At 65.9% G+C, this 13,628-nt stretch overlaps 2 protein-coding genes across 5 annotated transcripts; both read left to right on the top strand.

Moving 5' to 3' along the window:
* Nucleotides 1–645: 645 nt before the first annotated feature.
* Nucleotides 646–3,665, top strand: SLC52A3 (solute carrier family 52 member 3). 3 transcript variants are annotated; one of them, XM_065645754.1, is made up of 4 exons: nt 646–845; nt 1,672–2,590; nt 2,972–3,095; nt 3,236–3,665. In XM_065645754.1, the coding sequence occupies exons 2-4, from the start codon at nt 1,709–1,711 to the stop codon at nt 3,649–3,651; spliced, it is 1,422 nt and encodes a 473-aa protein (XP_065501826.1). In that variant the 5' UTR covers nt 646–845; nt 1,672–1,708; the 3' UTR covers nt 3,652–3,665. The 3 variants fall into 3 exon arrangements, with proteins under 3 accessions (XP_065501826.1, XP_065501825.1, XP_065501827.1); XM_065645753.1 differs by having other exon boundaries at nt 1,667–2,590; XM_065645755.1 differs by having other exon boundaries at nt 1,667–2,736; nt 3,236–3,521.
* A 3,499-nt stretch (nt 3,666–7,164) lies between these two features.
* Nucleotides 7,165–12,350, top strand: SCRT2 (scratch family transcriptional repressor 2). 2 transcript variants are annotated; one of them, XM_065645757.1, is made up of 3 exons: nt 7,165–7,404; nt 8,274–8,285; nt 9,641–12,350. In XM_065645757.1, the coding sequence occupies exons 1-3, from the start codon at nt 7,281–7,283 to the stop codon at nt 10,345–10,347; spliced, it is 843 nt and encodes a 280-aa protein (XP_065501829.1). In that variant the 5' UTR covers nt 7,165–7,280; the 3' UTR covers nt 10,348–12,350. The 2 variants fall into 2 exon arrangements, with proteins under 2 accessions (XP_065501829.1, XP_065501828.1); XM_065645756.1 differs by lacking the exon at nt 8,274–8,285.
* Nucleotides 12,351–13,628: the final 1,278 nt, after the last annotated feature.

Here is a 13,628-nt window from a genome sequence, read left to right as displayed (position 1 = left end):
GTGACCACCCCACACAGCAGCCGGGCATGCCACGGGCCTGGGGCTGCCCCTGGCGGTATGTGGGGATGGAGGGCAACGGTGGTGGCCCCCGCAGCAGGGCAGGCGCAGGGCTGTCCCCGGGCTGGCAGGGAGGAAGCAGGAGGTGGTCGGGAGCTGGAGGTGGCACAGCTGAACTTTGACCACCAGGAAAAAGTTGGGAGCTGAAAGGCCCAGCTGGCACCCAAGGTCAGGCTGCAGGGGATGAGCGGGGAGAGAAGAGGGGGACCCCATGGCTAGCACCGCGCTCGCCTGGGGATGGGGCTGTGCTTGTGAAAACTGGGGACCCACCGGGAAGGAAGGCAGGAGCGGGGGGATCCTGAGCCCCCTCCAGCCGCGTCCCCGTGCCCAGCCTGACACCAGCCCCTACCCCACGAAGGCGGAGGGAAAGGGGGCGGGGGGCAGCTGGGCCCGGAGCTGGTCCCTTTGGCCACACGGGTGCCCACAGGAGTGCGACATCCCCCCTCCCCTTGCCCCCAGGGACTCCAGTGCTTTTCCCCGCGCGTTCTTACGGCTCTTATCCCATCACGCCCCGTGCCGGCAGCCAACCAACCCCGCAGCGCTCGTCCCCACCCGCGACCCGCCCACCCAGCACAGGTGCCCCAGACCCCGCTGCGGAGCACGCGGCAGGGCGCGGGGTGTCCCCCCGCTGTCCCCTGACCCCGGGGCGCTGCCGGACGGGAGCGGGACGAGGATCCGAGCGCGGCGGGGCCACCTCCGTCTGCATCCGGAGCCGTGACGCGCGGCCACACGTCACTGCCCGGCAGCCGGATCGCCGCCGCCCGCGTGCCGCTGCCGGGCCCAACGCTGTGAGTTCGCCCGGGAGGGACCGGTCAGACCGGGAGCCCCGTTCCGTGCTGGTTCCTGCCCGGTGTCCCCGTCACCTCCCCGCCGCGCCGGAGCCATGGGCGGCTTGTCGCACCCTCCCTGCTCAGGGTGTCCCCCGGCGGGCTCAGCGCTGCCGCGCGGGGCTGGAGCCGGCTCTGCTGGGACATGGGGACACGGGGACATGGGCTGGGGAGGTCTCTTGCCGGGAGCGGGTGCCCGCGGCGGGCAGAGGCTGTGGCGGGATCCCGGCTGACTCAGCCCGGCGGAATGAGCCCAGGCCGGTTTGCAGGTGAGGCCGGGGGGGGCCCTTCTCCCCGCGGCCGCCGGAGCCGCAGGGGACCCGGCGGGGAGGAGACGGGCCCGCCCTGCCCTGCGCTGCGGGGGAGGTACGAGGCCTCTCCCTGCCCAGCTGAGCGGCTGCCCAGGTGAGAGCCGTCTTCACCGTGTGCCAGGCCGTGCCGCGCCGTGCCAGGCCGTGCCGTCCCGCACCGAGCTACGGTAGATTCCGTGCCCACCGGGTCCCCTCCCGGCTCTGTGCCGGGCGGTGCCGAGCTCCCCAGGACGGGGCCCAGGCAGAACCGAGCGGTTCCTCGCCCCGTACAGGAGCGGGCAGCGGCATGGCCCAGGGGGAGCAGGGGCGTTCCCAGGGCTGGCGGGGTCAGAAGGCGGTGTGAGTCCCACAGCCCCATGGTATCTGCTCTGCCTGCCTGCCAGAGTGGGAACGCAGGCAGCGGGAGGCTGGGTTTGGGGTTCAGGGGGGTCAGGTCTCACCCCACCAACTGACCAAAGCCTCTCTCCGCAGCGCAGCAGCATCACCCCCGGGCTGAGCAGCCAGCCCTGAGCCATGGCGCTGCTCACCCACCTCCTGGCCTGCGCCTTCGGCATGGGCTCCTGGGTGGCCATCAACGGGCTGTGGGTCGAGCTGCCACTGCTGGTGAGGGTACTGCCGGAGCAGTGGGACCTGCCCTCCTACATCACCATCATCATCCAGATGGCCAATGTGGGGCCATTCTTTGTCACCCTCATGTACCGTTTTCGGCCTGGCTTGCTGAAGGAGGTGGTTGTTATCTACGTGGTTGTGTCTGTGGGTGTCATGGCCTGCTTGCTCCTGGCCTTCCTCTGGAACTACACGTCTACCATCGCCGGGAGGACCTACAGCACTGCCTTCCTGATCCTCACCTTCTTCCTGGCCCTGGTGGACTGCACCTCCTCTGTCACCTTCCTGCCCTTCATGATGCAGCTGCAGCCGCAGTACCTCACCACCTTCTTCATAGGCGAAGGGTTCAGTGGGCTGATCCCTGCTCTCATTGCCCTGGGCCAGGGCGCTGGAATCTCCATCTGCACCAACATCACCCGCAAGGTTAACATCACCATTGGCAATGAGACTATGGAGAGCACCATCTCCCAGCTGGTGACTGACTACCTCCCGGCCAACTTCTCCACCCTCGTCTTCTTCCTCCTCATGACCATGATGATGCTCACCTGCTTGCTGTCCTTCTTCTTCCTCGCCAGGCAGCCCAAGGTGTGGGAGCTCTCCCAGCAGCACCTGTTTCCCAGCAACATCATTCTGAGCTCATTTGACCAGATCTCTGATGAGGGAGCTGGCTTGCACCAAAGCAGAGGCTGCCCATGCCCGAAGAATGCCAAAGGGCCTGGGGACATCCCCCCGGAGAAAGTCTCCTACTCCCTGGCCAAGCTCACCTTCATCTACCTCCTCATTGCTTGGGTGAGCGCTCTGACGAATGGGGTCCTGCCGTCTGTGCAGTCCTACTCCTGCCTGCCCTACGGCAACACCGCCTACCACCTCGCGGCCACGCTCAGCTCCATGGCCAACCCCCTCGCCTGCATGGTGGCCATGGTCCTGCCTGGCAGGTGGGTAGCAGGGTGCTGGGGGACGTGATGGGTGCACCCTGGGGGCTCCTGCCCCAGGAACAGCCCCTGCTTTGCAATGGGGTCGGGGGATAAGACACTGCTTGGGAGAGGGTCTGTGGGATGTCAGTGCCTGGGCAGCAGAGTCACCCCAGGAAAGGAGGATGGAGCCAGCACGGAGCCCTCAGCAGGGACAGTCTGGCAGTGCTCTTCGGTGTCACCTCCATGTCTCTTGCAGGTCCCTGGCTCTGTTGGGCACCCTCACAATGGCAGGGACAGGCTTTGGTGCATACAACATGGCCATTGCGGTGATGAGCCCCTGCCCGCTCCTCCAGCAGTCCCAGTGGGGCGATGTCACCATTGTAAGTCACGGCGTCCCTCTCTCTTGCCCAGGGAAGTCTCTGGGGTCACCCCCTGCTCCAGCCTTGCCCCAATGTCCCCCGTCCCCGTGGTGGGGAGCCCCCTGGCCCTGCTGACTGGTCTTTCCACCCTGTGCCACCAGGTCCTGTCCTGGGTGCTCTTCACCGGGACACTCTCCTACGTGAAGGTGATGGCCGGGGTGATCCTGCGGAGCCGCAGCCACAGCGCGCTGGTGTGGTACGGGGCGGCGGAGCAGCTGGGCTCCCTCCTGGGGGCCCTGGTCATGTTCCCCCTCGTCAACGTCTACGACTTCTTCACATCCGCCGACTACTGCAGCCTGCAGTGCCCAGCATGAGCAGGATGGGCACCCTTGGACAGCCCCTCTTGCTACCACACACCCCCCAAACCGGCGGGTGCCGGGGGGCCAGGCAGCAGCGCTGGGAGCGGGGCGGCTGCGGGCATGTCTCCCTGCTGAGCTGTGCCAGGTCCCCGGGGAGTAGCAGCCCCGTGGCTTTGTCCCCAGCCCAGGCACAGGGTGTCCCCATTGCGTTCAAATAGAAAGTGTTTGCTCAGCCCTTGCCTCCCTGCTGCCTGCACCCCCATGCCGACGGGCAGGGCCTGCTTGTGCCAGTGCCCCTCACCTGGATATCGCTCCATTTGGGCCACATCCCGTCCCGTCCCCTGGGGTCCTGATGCCATTTGGGACCCTGTGGATGGGCACAGCCCCTGCTACGTCTGACAGCACCAGCGATGTTCCCGGCCCCATGCCCTGGTGGAGGCAACAGCTGCCCCTGGGATGGTGGCTTTGCAGCAGCTGTGGGGAGCGGGGACAAAGGCAGCTGGGGCAGGGCTGTGCCAGAACCTGTACTGGGCATGGGGACAGGGACTAGAGAGGGGACATGGTGCAAAGGGCTTTCATAAGGGCCTCAATAGTGGCTGGAGAAACTGAGGCACGGTGGGTCTGGGGAGATCCGCCCAGTGTTTGCCATCCTCTGCTGTGGCCCCATCCATGCCTGCTGCTCCCTCCCCGTAGCCCTGTGGCCCACTGCACCCCATCCCAGCTCCGCCGCACCCCAAGACAGACAGCGCTGGAGGGGCAGACATGGCGAGGGACTGGGCACAGTGCTGCTTTGGAGGACGGCACAGGACTGGCACCAGGGCTGTGCCACCTGGTACCAAACTGCACCAGGTGGGCTCCAGGGTACAGTGGGCACAGGGGGCTGGAGGGCAGCAGCAGCCCCCAGACCGGGCTGGCACCCACACCCCACACGCGCCTGCGCCCCTTCCCCAGGGCACAAGGCAGCCGGGCCTTTGTCCCCGGCCCTTTGTCTGGCAATCTGCTCCCCGAGCGGCGGCAGCGCCAGACCCGCGCCTGCCATGCCTCAGAGCCAGGGATTGGAGCTACTTCGGGGCTCTGGCTGTGGCCCGGCCGCCTCCGGGAAGGAGGACATGTCTGGAATAGCTAATGGCCAGCAGCCCCCCAAGCCGGTGGCCAAGGCAGGAGAGAGGGCAGGAGCCAGGGCAGGGCTCTGACCCCGGCACCACCAGGCATCCCCCCGGCAGCTCCTGGCTGACCCCACAGCAGGATCTGGCCCCGTTGGGGACGAGGGGCAGGAGGGGGGTGCTGAGGAGCGGTGAGAGGCGTGGGGGCACCAGGGGGCAGCTCCTCTCATCCTGGGAGCAGGATGCATCCAACAGCCCTTGCAAGGAGACCAGGAGCTGAAGTGGGGACCCAGCCCCCCCTGCACCCCGAGAGGATGCTCTCGCCCTTGGGAGCCCCCAGGGACCCTCGCCCACTGGACATCCGCCACCTCCTCCCTCTTGCTGGAAAACAATCGCCTCCAATGGGAATTATTTCCATACAGCTGCTCAGGAAGGCACAAATTCAGCTCTCGCCGGGCCGCAGCGGAGGAGAAAGGCTGAGCCTTTCTTCTGGCGTTCCCCTCCCTCCCCACCCTGGTGGAGGCAGATTTGGGGGGGCCCAGCCGCTGCAGTCAGCAATATTAGCACAGCTCGGCAGGACTGATTGCAGGTTATTAACATACATTATCTCAGTCCCCTGCCTCTGAAAGGAGCCGAGTTCCTATTCCCCCTCTCCCAGCCCTCCCTCCTCCTGTCTTTTACACTTAATTACCTCCCTTATTACACCACAGCCTGGAGAGAGACAAAATCCCAGGGCAGCGGGCAGGCAGGCAGGCAGGCCCAGCCCAACTAGGGCGTAAGTAATCGCCCATTCTGCAAACGTGCCTTCAAGGAGAGAAACGGCACACGCGCAGATAAATAAATCAGGGAGCAGAGGCCAGGAGCCTGGTGTGCAGGGAGAGGACATCGGGAGCAGGCTGGCAGGCAACGTCCCTCTGGGGCTGCGGCCCTCCGGGAGAGGTGACCTTGAACTTGGCACAGCCCTGACGTCAGGGCAGCGCTGCGGGGCCAGATGGGACTCGTGTCGCTGCCTGTGAGCCCCGGCCAAGCGCTGCAGGAGGCGAGGAGGCGAGACCCCAGCCCACGTGGGGAGCAGCCCTGGGACCCCCAGCCCTGGGAGTGGGTCTGGTGGGGTGGGCTGAGGGCTGCCCTGAGCTGGAGGATGCTGGGGGATGCCCTGGAGTCTAGGATGCTGTGGGAGGTGGGATCCTGTGGGATGTGGGGTACCCATGGCTGTGCGATGCTGTGGGCTGTGGGATGCCCTGGGCTGTGGGCTACCACACGAAGCAGTGACTGGCCCAAAGCAATGCAGGAATGGCCCCAGCCCTGGCTCCAGTCACGGCTGGAGGAGCAGACACGGCTGTGAGCAGCCAGGCCCAGGGTGCCAGCCACAGGGGTGCTGCTCTTGGCCCCCAGGCCCGATGCTACGTGCCCAACTGAAGGTGCTGGTGCCTCCCAAGGCTGGGGATGCCCATTATCAGGGCACAGGGTGCACCCCGGCTGCTCTGTGCTGGCTGTGCCAGCAGCTCTGCCTGTGGTGACAGATGAGGGACTTGCCTTAGTTAAGTACTGCAACTGTCGCCACAGTGCAGGGCTTGGGGAGAGCAGGGCCCACTGCCAGCCAGGTCCTCAGTGTCACCCACCAGCCCCCAGCCAGCACAGCCCCAGGGAGAGACAGTCCGCAGGACCAGGGCCTCATCCTGCTCCGGGAAGGGCGGCAGCGGAACGCCGGCGAGGGGAGGCGGGGGAGCGGGGGCTCCAGCAGGGAACAATGCACCGCCACGAGCCCGGCTATTGTTGTGGTCTGCGAAGGTCACGGCGCTAACCCAGGGACAGGAATGGGGACAGGGACATGGGAAAAGGGGAGAAGGTGGGAAAAGGGACAGGGAAGAGGAATGGGGAGAGGGGAAGGGACAGTGGGCAGGGATGGGGACAGGGCAGAGGTTGGACAGGGATGAGGGCAGGGAAAGAGGAACAGGGATGGGGACAGAGAAAAAGGGACAGGGGAAGGGACAAGGCAAAGGAGTCAGTGGAAAGGGACAAGAGACAGATGAGGACAGGGAAGAGGGACAGGAATGGGGACAGAAAACAGGGATAGGAAAGGGGAGCAAGGACAGGGACAGGAGAAAGAGGCAAGAAACAGACAGGGACAAGGGACAGGGATGGAGACAAGGGGCAGGGATGGAGACAAGGGACAGGGGACAGAAATGGGGACAGGAAGAGGGACAGGGATGGAGACAAGGGAGAGGGGACAGGGACGGGAACTCCCGCCCCACAGCCCCGTTCTTCGCAGGCCCTGGGGGCTGGCGGCAGGAGACAAAGGCGGTGGGAGGCAGCAGTGTGTCCCACCCCCCAGTCCCCGCATGTCCCCATTGTCCGTGGCCGGGGTGGGTAACCGGGGGGGAGGGACCGGGGACCCCACACTGCCGTGATGCCCGGGGCTCCCGGCGCAGCCTGCGACTCGGGGGGCTCCGGGGGGGCTCCGGGCGCAGCCGGGCGGAGCGGCCCCCTCCTCCCCCGGCCGCCTGCCTTCCTCCCCCTCCTCCTCCTCCCCTCCTCCTCCACCTTCTCCTCCTCCCCGCCGCCCTGCCTGCCTGCCCGCCTCCCCGCCCCTCGCACTCGGCTCCCCGCTCCTCGCCGCCCGCACAGCCGGGGCCGGAGCGCCGGGCGCAGCCGGGGCCGGGCGGGGCGGGGCGGGGGCCGGGGCCGGTGGCGGTGCCGGTACCGGAGCTGTCCAGTGCTGAGGGCGCCGGCCCGGCCCCGCCATGCCCCGCTCCTTCCTGGTGAAGAAGCTGAAGGCGGAGGCGTTCCCGGCCGCCGGGGCCCCCGCGCCCCCCTACGCCCCTCTGGAGCCCTCCTACGCGCTGCCCGGCCCCGCCGCCGGCGATGGTGAGTGCGGGGCCGGGGGCTCCGGGTGGAACCCCCCCCGCCGCTATTGTGTGTGCGCCCGGCGGGGCAGCGGGCGGGGGACGGGGGTCAGGACGGGGCGGGGGTCCCGGGCGTTGTGTCCCGCAGCCGGGCGTCGTGCGGGGGTGCAGCGGGCCGGGGGATTTCATCCCTTCTCGCCTTGTCCCTCGCTTCGAGGCCACCGGCCCCTGCGAAGTTGGTCCTTGGGGAAACATCCCCTGTGTGACAGCGGCAGCTCCCGTGGGCAGCCCCTGCCGCCCCCGCCGGCCCCCTCCTTCCCGGCCGGGTTGCAGCGGGGCCGGCTTCTGCCCACGACAAGTTTTTTGGGGGTACGAAGCAGCCGAGCTGCGGGGGCAGGCGGGGGGGGGCCGGCGGGGGGAGCGGGAGCCTCACAATGCCTGCGGGCTTCATTGTTCGCAGCGGTGCCCTGAGCACCCCCGGCAGCGCGGTGGGGACCGTGACCTCCCCGGGGCGCGGGGAGCAGGCGAGGAGAAGTGGGGGGCAGCCCCCTCCCCGCAACGCTGGGAGCGGTGCGAAGGGCTGGGGGGTGGCCGGGGTCCCCGGAGCCCCCTCCTGCCAGGGGACACCGGGGCGGACTGTAGGAGTCACCCGGGCTCGGCAGAGACCCCCGACGGGGCAGGGCAGGGACCTGCCCTGGAAGAGGAGCCCGGGGAGGTCTCTCCCGGGCCGGGAGCTGGCGGGTCCCGGCTGCCCGGGGACAGGGAGGCTGAGCTGGGTGCGGGGATGAGCCTGATCCAGCCACGCAAAAGCCGAGATTCCCTGACCACTGCGGTGCTTGTCCCCCCTTTCCTACTGCGCGCTGCTCCCCAGCCTTTGGAGGGGTTTCCCAGCCGGGGACAGGGGTGCGAGGCCCGGGGCGGGGTCTTCTGCTCCCCCCTCCAGCATCGGGAGCCAAGAGCCAGTGGGGGAGGGATGTGCTGCAGCTGGGCAGAAGCTGCCGACGCTGCTCTCCTGGAAATAACCTTGCTGCATGCTCGGAGGCAGGGTGAGAAATTGCTGAGCAGAGCGCTTTTCTGCACAGCCCGCACGACCGCGCTGTCAGCACGGCGCGGGGGGACAGGGGGACCGAGCTCTATCTCCAGCACGCAGCCTCCTCCCCGCCACAGGCACCTCCAGCCTCCCATGGGACAAACAGCAGCAGCCAGGCAAGGGGATCGAGGAGTGTCCCATGGGCAGGAGGGGCCTGGATTTAGGGAACACTCGGCTGCAGCTGGAGGGTGTCCACACTGCTCTGCTGCCATGCACGGGTGAGTCTGGCCATGCACCGACCCTGGGCTCCCGACAGCCCCTGTTGTCACCAACAGCAGGGCTGTGTCCTCTGAAGCAGCTGGCAAAGATCGGTGTGCACAAGGCAGGAGACCACCAGGACCAGTTCTGGGGAGCCGGGGTGGCAGTATGTCCCACAGGGTTGCTGGTCTAGCAGGAAGAAGGCTGCGCTGCTCCTCCTGCAGTGACCTCTGTGTGCCAGCACTGAGGGACAGGAATGCCCACGTGGTGCCCACTCTGCCATGGGTCAGGAGTCCCATGAGCAGACCTGTACCAATGTCACACGGGGGTAACACTACTGGCGCTGCACCCGAGTCTCACTCTCTGCCTGGGGGGCTGTGGGTTTCTCTCCTCTGTGGGTGCCCAGGGCCCCGGAGCTGCCAGCCTCTGGGTGCTGCACCATCCCCGGGGACAGGGGGAGCTGAGGGGCTTTTCCCAGCCCCTTTGCTGGGGAAGGGAAACCCGGGACAAGCTCTTCCCCCTTGTCCTGGCTGCCCTGGGTTCCTGGAGCCAAGGTGGACAGAGCAGAGCTCATTACCCGTGCCTGCCCCGCTGAACAATGGGGCTCCCAGCACCGACAGCTGTCTGGCGGCTAATGGCCCCTGGGGGTTGCCTGCAGCCAGGGCAGCGGGGCAGCCCCTGGGCAGGCGCAGATGGACGTCCCGCAGCCCCATCCCCAGCTCCCACCTGGGGCAGCCCCACAGGATGGGACCCATCCTGCTGGCAGACAGGGACAGGAGCCAGGGCAGACTCAGCTCTGCGCAGACAGGGCAGCTCCGGTGCTCAGGGGGAAGTGCAGGATCAGCGGCTGGTGCCGGGGGGAACAGCCCCGGTTCTGCATCCCCAATGGGCATTTTTGGCTCATGGTTTTCCCTTGTCCCCAGTGGACCTGGTCCAGAGGGATGGTGACCCCACTGTCTTGTCCCCACAGGGTACCTCCAGCACTGCCTGGCACCCGCCAGCTATGACACCGACAAGAAGCAGGGTCTGCCGCCACCGCCACCGGACCCAGCCTACACCCCCGGCCATGAGGAGTACAGTGACCCTGAGAGCCCCCAGTCCAGCTTTTCCGCCCGCTACTTCAATGGAGAGGCAGCGGTGACAGACAGCTACTCCATGGACGCCTTCTTCATCACTGATGGGCGGTCGCGCCGGCGCAGCGAGAGCCAGCGCCGCGGCAGCCACCGGCACTCCTGCCCCGAGTGCGGCAAGACTTACGCCACCTCCTCCAACCTCAGCCGGCACAAGCAGACCCACCGCAGCCTGGACAGCAAGATGGCGAGGAAATGCCCCACCTGCGGCAAGGCTTACGTCTCCATGCCTGCCCTAGCCATGCATGTCCTCACCCACAACCTCAAGCACAAGTGCGACGTGTGCGGCAAAGCCTTCAGCCGGCCCTGGCTGCTGCAGGGCCACATGCGCTCACACACGGGGGAGAAGCCCTTTGGCTGCTCCCACTGTGGCAAAGCCTTCGCCGACCGCTCCAACCTGCGCGCCCACATGCAGACCCACTCCGCCTTCAAGCACTACAAGTGCAAGCAGTGCGAGAAGACCTTCGCCCTCAAGTCATACCTCAACAAGCACTACGAGTCCGCCTGCTTCAAGGGCTCCGAACACAGCTGTGCAATAGGGAACTAGCCCCCCAGCCCCTGTGGCGCATCCCCATCCTCATCCGCCCTCCCCATTGCCATCCTCATCCCCGTCCCCATTGCCATCCCCGTCCCCATCCCCATTGCCATCCCTGTCCCCATCCCCATCCCCATCCCCGTCACCACCCCTATCCCCATCCTGGTCCTCACTCCAGCTCTCCTGCAGCTGCAGCGGCTGATCTGTGGCTGGACGGTGGCTGGAGGACCCATCCCTGCAGACTCACTCCCCAGCTGGGAGGAGGGTGCCCCAGCACTCCCCGGGAAGGAACAGACCCAGCGCAGCCCATGGGTTCCCAAGCCCCCTGCAGCCAGGCAGGTCTCTCTGCGGGGGAATTACCCGGGAACCTCTTCCAGACCCAGGAGAGACTTTCCTCCCCCAGCTCGTGACTTTCACCTCTATTTATTTAATTTATTACAATTATTTATTTAGAGCTGCTGCTTCTTCTCCCAGGGGACCCCATGGTAGAAAAGACACTTTTCTGCTCCCCCCAGGAGCAAAACCTCACCTTGATCCTAACACTGATGGAACCATGGGTTGGTGCTACCAGCAGCTCAGCGGGACTGACAGATGGCACAGCTGACAGGAGGACAGGGCTGTCAGTCACCCATGGAGGCTGAGGTCCCTGCAGTCCACCCCCCAAGCCCCGGGGCATCCTGATGTCCCTCTGCCTGGCGCAGTCCCATGGGACATGGCCCCATGGCACTGCAGCTCCGCAGCCCCGTGGTCAAGGAAGAGCAAGGGGGTCCCAGCACAGCCCCGTGGACATGTCCCCCGCTAGCTCCTGGCTCCCAGCTTCACCAGGCACAACTGGCCCCCGCCATGGTGATGGGCTGGGGAACAGCCCCCCCGGGCAGGTGCAGCCACCCCTGCCATGCAAAGGGCTGATGGCTGGGCTGGAGACCCAGCCCTGGGGCAGCACCAAACCCCCAACCGCCTCCCATGCACCCCTAGGCTCTGCCCGGACCCCTCCTCAGGGGGCTCCCAGCCCCCTCGCCGTCGCCCGCACCTGCACTCAGGAGGAGGGGTCAGTGTAGCCGTAAAGTTCAGGTGAGTCTATTTAAATGTTCTTATTTATATTATTTATAACTTATGCTTTTCACTATTTATTTGCCAAGACTAGCAGGGCCGTGCCAGCACCAGCTTGCAGGAGGTGGCCAAGCTGCAGCAAAGCCACTGTGCCCAGGACACAGCTGCGGTGACACGGACGGGGACAGGACCCCACGAGCAATCTGTGTAGCGGGCACAGAGGCAGGAGGGCACGAGCTGGCCCAGCAGCCTGGGCTCCACGCCCTGCAAGCCTCCCCCAAAGGCAAAGCCCTTCTTCTTCGTCTTCCTTGCTGCCACAGGCTCCTGCTCTGCTCCCTGCTCCACGCTAGCCCATTGGGGACAAACGAGCCATTCTATGCAACCTCCCGGTGCAGCACCCCAGCACCGGCCTTGGAGCGAGCACCACGCGTGTGGCGTCCAGGAGCGGGGCCCGATCTGCGCCTCTGCTTCCTACCTCGGCTGCGAGCTGCCATGGCCCCATCACCCCATGCCGGTCCCCCACACCTTTGGGGTTCAGCCCGGCACCCTGCGGGGCCGCACTCGCATACCCCCACACCGTCTTCCTGCACCGTCTTCCTCGCTGTGCCGTCTTCCTCCCGCTGCCTCGGTGCCCGTGTTGCCACGGTCACAGTTCGCAGGCTCAGCACCTCCCAGGGACACCTCTGGCACGGTCCTCACTGCCACGGCAGGGTGGCCATGCACCTGCATCCCACGCAGGGGAAGAGCATCGCCCCGGCCACACAGGCACCCACCAGCAAGGATGCAGCCTGACTTTCCCCATGATGCTGGCACCTTTCCGCGGCAGCACCCCGTCCCTGGGCCAGGCAGGCACGGGGCACCACGCCTCTGCCCCCGCCTATACTGTAAATAGCAGATACGACAGCAATAATTTTACATGCATGATAGATTCTTTTCTGCCAGGTTTTGTACTCGACAGCCCACAGTAAGACAAGTCTACTGAGAACTGGCCGCCCGCAGTATTACTTGTAACGCAATTCAGGGATATAAAAGGGATTTCTGCCACTAACTGCGTGTCTCGAGAGGTTTGTACAGGCAGTGGCGGGTGGTGACGTGAGCGCTGGACATGGGAAGCCAGTCACCAGCCTGCCTGTCCCGTGGTGCCATGGGCAGCCCTGGGGCAAGAGCATCATGGAAAAATCATCTGCCCCAAACCAAGGGGTGGAGATGCTCCAGCAGACGGCTGGGAAGGAGGCAGCTAATGGAGCCGGAGCATCCAGCGCTGCCCGCTTTGCCTCACCAGCCCTGGCATCCAGCGGGCAGCAGCCAGACTACCCCCTGCTGCGGGTTTGTAATGTTACCCAGATTGCAAAAGTGCCAGGAGAGGCTGCGAGCAGTGGCAGAGCGTTGACCTGGAAATAAAGTGCCGTATGAGATCCCAGCAGCGAGGCAGAGAGCCCGGCAGGCAGCCCGGGGGATGCCCAGCGATGCTCACGCACCCCCAGCCTCACCCCCGGGGCTCGGCCATGCAGAATGGGAAGGGTTTGGTGAGCTGATTTTATTTCAGCTGCCATCACGTTTGCATCCACTCCTGCCCACACAGGCAGAGGTCGGGGCAGTGGGAACATCCTGGCAGAGCCTCGTGCCCGGGGGCAGCCAGGTGCTCCTGCCCCCCGCCCCCCTCCCTGCCTTCCTTCCCCACAGATGGGTGCCAAAGGGGGCAAATTATTTTCAGCCTCCAGCTCATTGGCAAAGCTCTCACTGAGCCCTGTGCTCCAAGTGACATCGGTGCTGCCCCACAGGCAAGAGCACAATAATTCACCTGGAAAGTCATCACTGGATTCATCCCACAAAAAGCTCATCCTGGAGCCTTGCGCGCCCATCCCCAAGTGTCACCATCCCCAGCCCTCGCACGCAGCAGTGAGTCAACCAGCACACCCTGTCACACCGGCATGTTCCTGAGTCAGCACCGGGGCTGGGAACCCTCTGTGTCCCCTGGAGTCGGGGTGGGGGGACCAGGAGCAGCCGTCCACCGGCACCACAGCCCTGCTATGGATCCAGGCTGCCTCGGTTCTGTCAGCCGGTGGAGCAAGAGACCCAGTTCTTGCTGAGAGCTCCTCCACCATTTGGGACACTGGTCTGGTGAAATGACCTAGAAAGACTCGGGGCTGGAGCACCGCAGTGTCTGCCCAGCTGCAGAGCATCTGTGCTTCGCTGTTCTGCTCCAGGGTTGTTTCACGGTGCTTCTTCCTCGCCGAGGTCCC

This window comes from Caloenas nicobarica, chromosome 15 (assembly GCF_036013445.1).
Source record: "Caloenas nicobarica isolate bCalNic1 chromosome 15, bCalNic1.hap1, whole genome shotgun sequence".
Taxonomy (NCBI): domain Eukaryota; kingdom Metazoa; phylum Chordata; class Aves; order Columbiformes; family Columbidae; genus Caloenas; species Caloenas nicobarica.
This window is presented reverse-complemented; position numbering and strand designations above follow the sequence as displayed.

What these genes read in the sequence shown, in the direction of transcription:
- SLC52A3 (XM_065645754.1), top strand. Translation starts at nt 1,709, where the DNA reads ATGGCGCTGCTCACCCACCTCCTGGCCTGCGCCTTCGGCATGGGCTCC. An exon ending in TCTACCTCCTCATTGCTTGG is followed by an intron (nt 2,591 to 2,971) that starts GTGAGCGCTCTG and finishes TGTCTCTTGCAG; the next exon opens with GTCCCTGGCTCTGTTGGGCA. An exon ending in AGTGGGGCGATGTCACCATT is followed by an intron (nt 3,096 to 3,235) that starts GTAAGTCACGGC and finishes CTGTGCCACCAG; the next exon opens with GTCCTGTCCTGGGTGCTCTT.
- SCRT2 (XM_065645757.1), top strand. Translation starts at nt 7,281, where the DNA reads ATGCCCCGCTCCTTCCTGGTGAAGAAGCTGAAGGCGGAGGCGTTCCCG.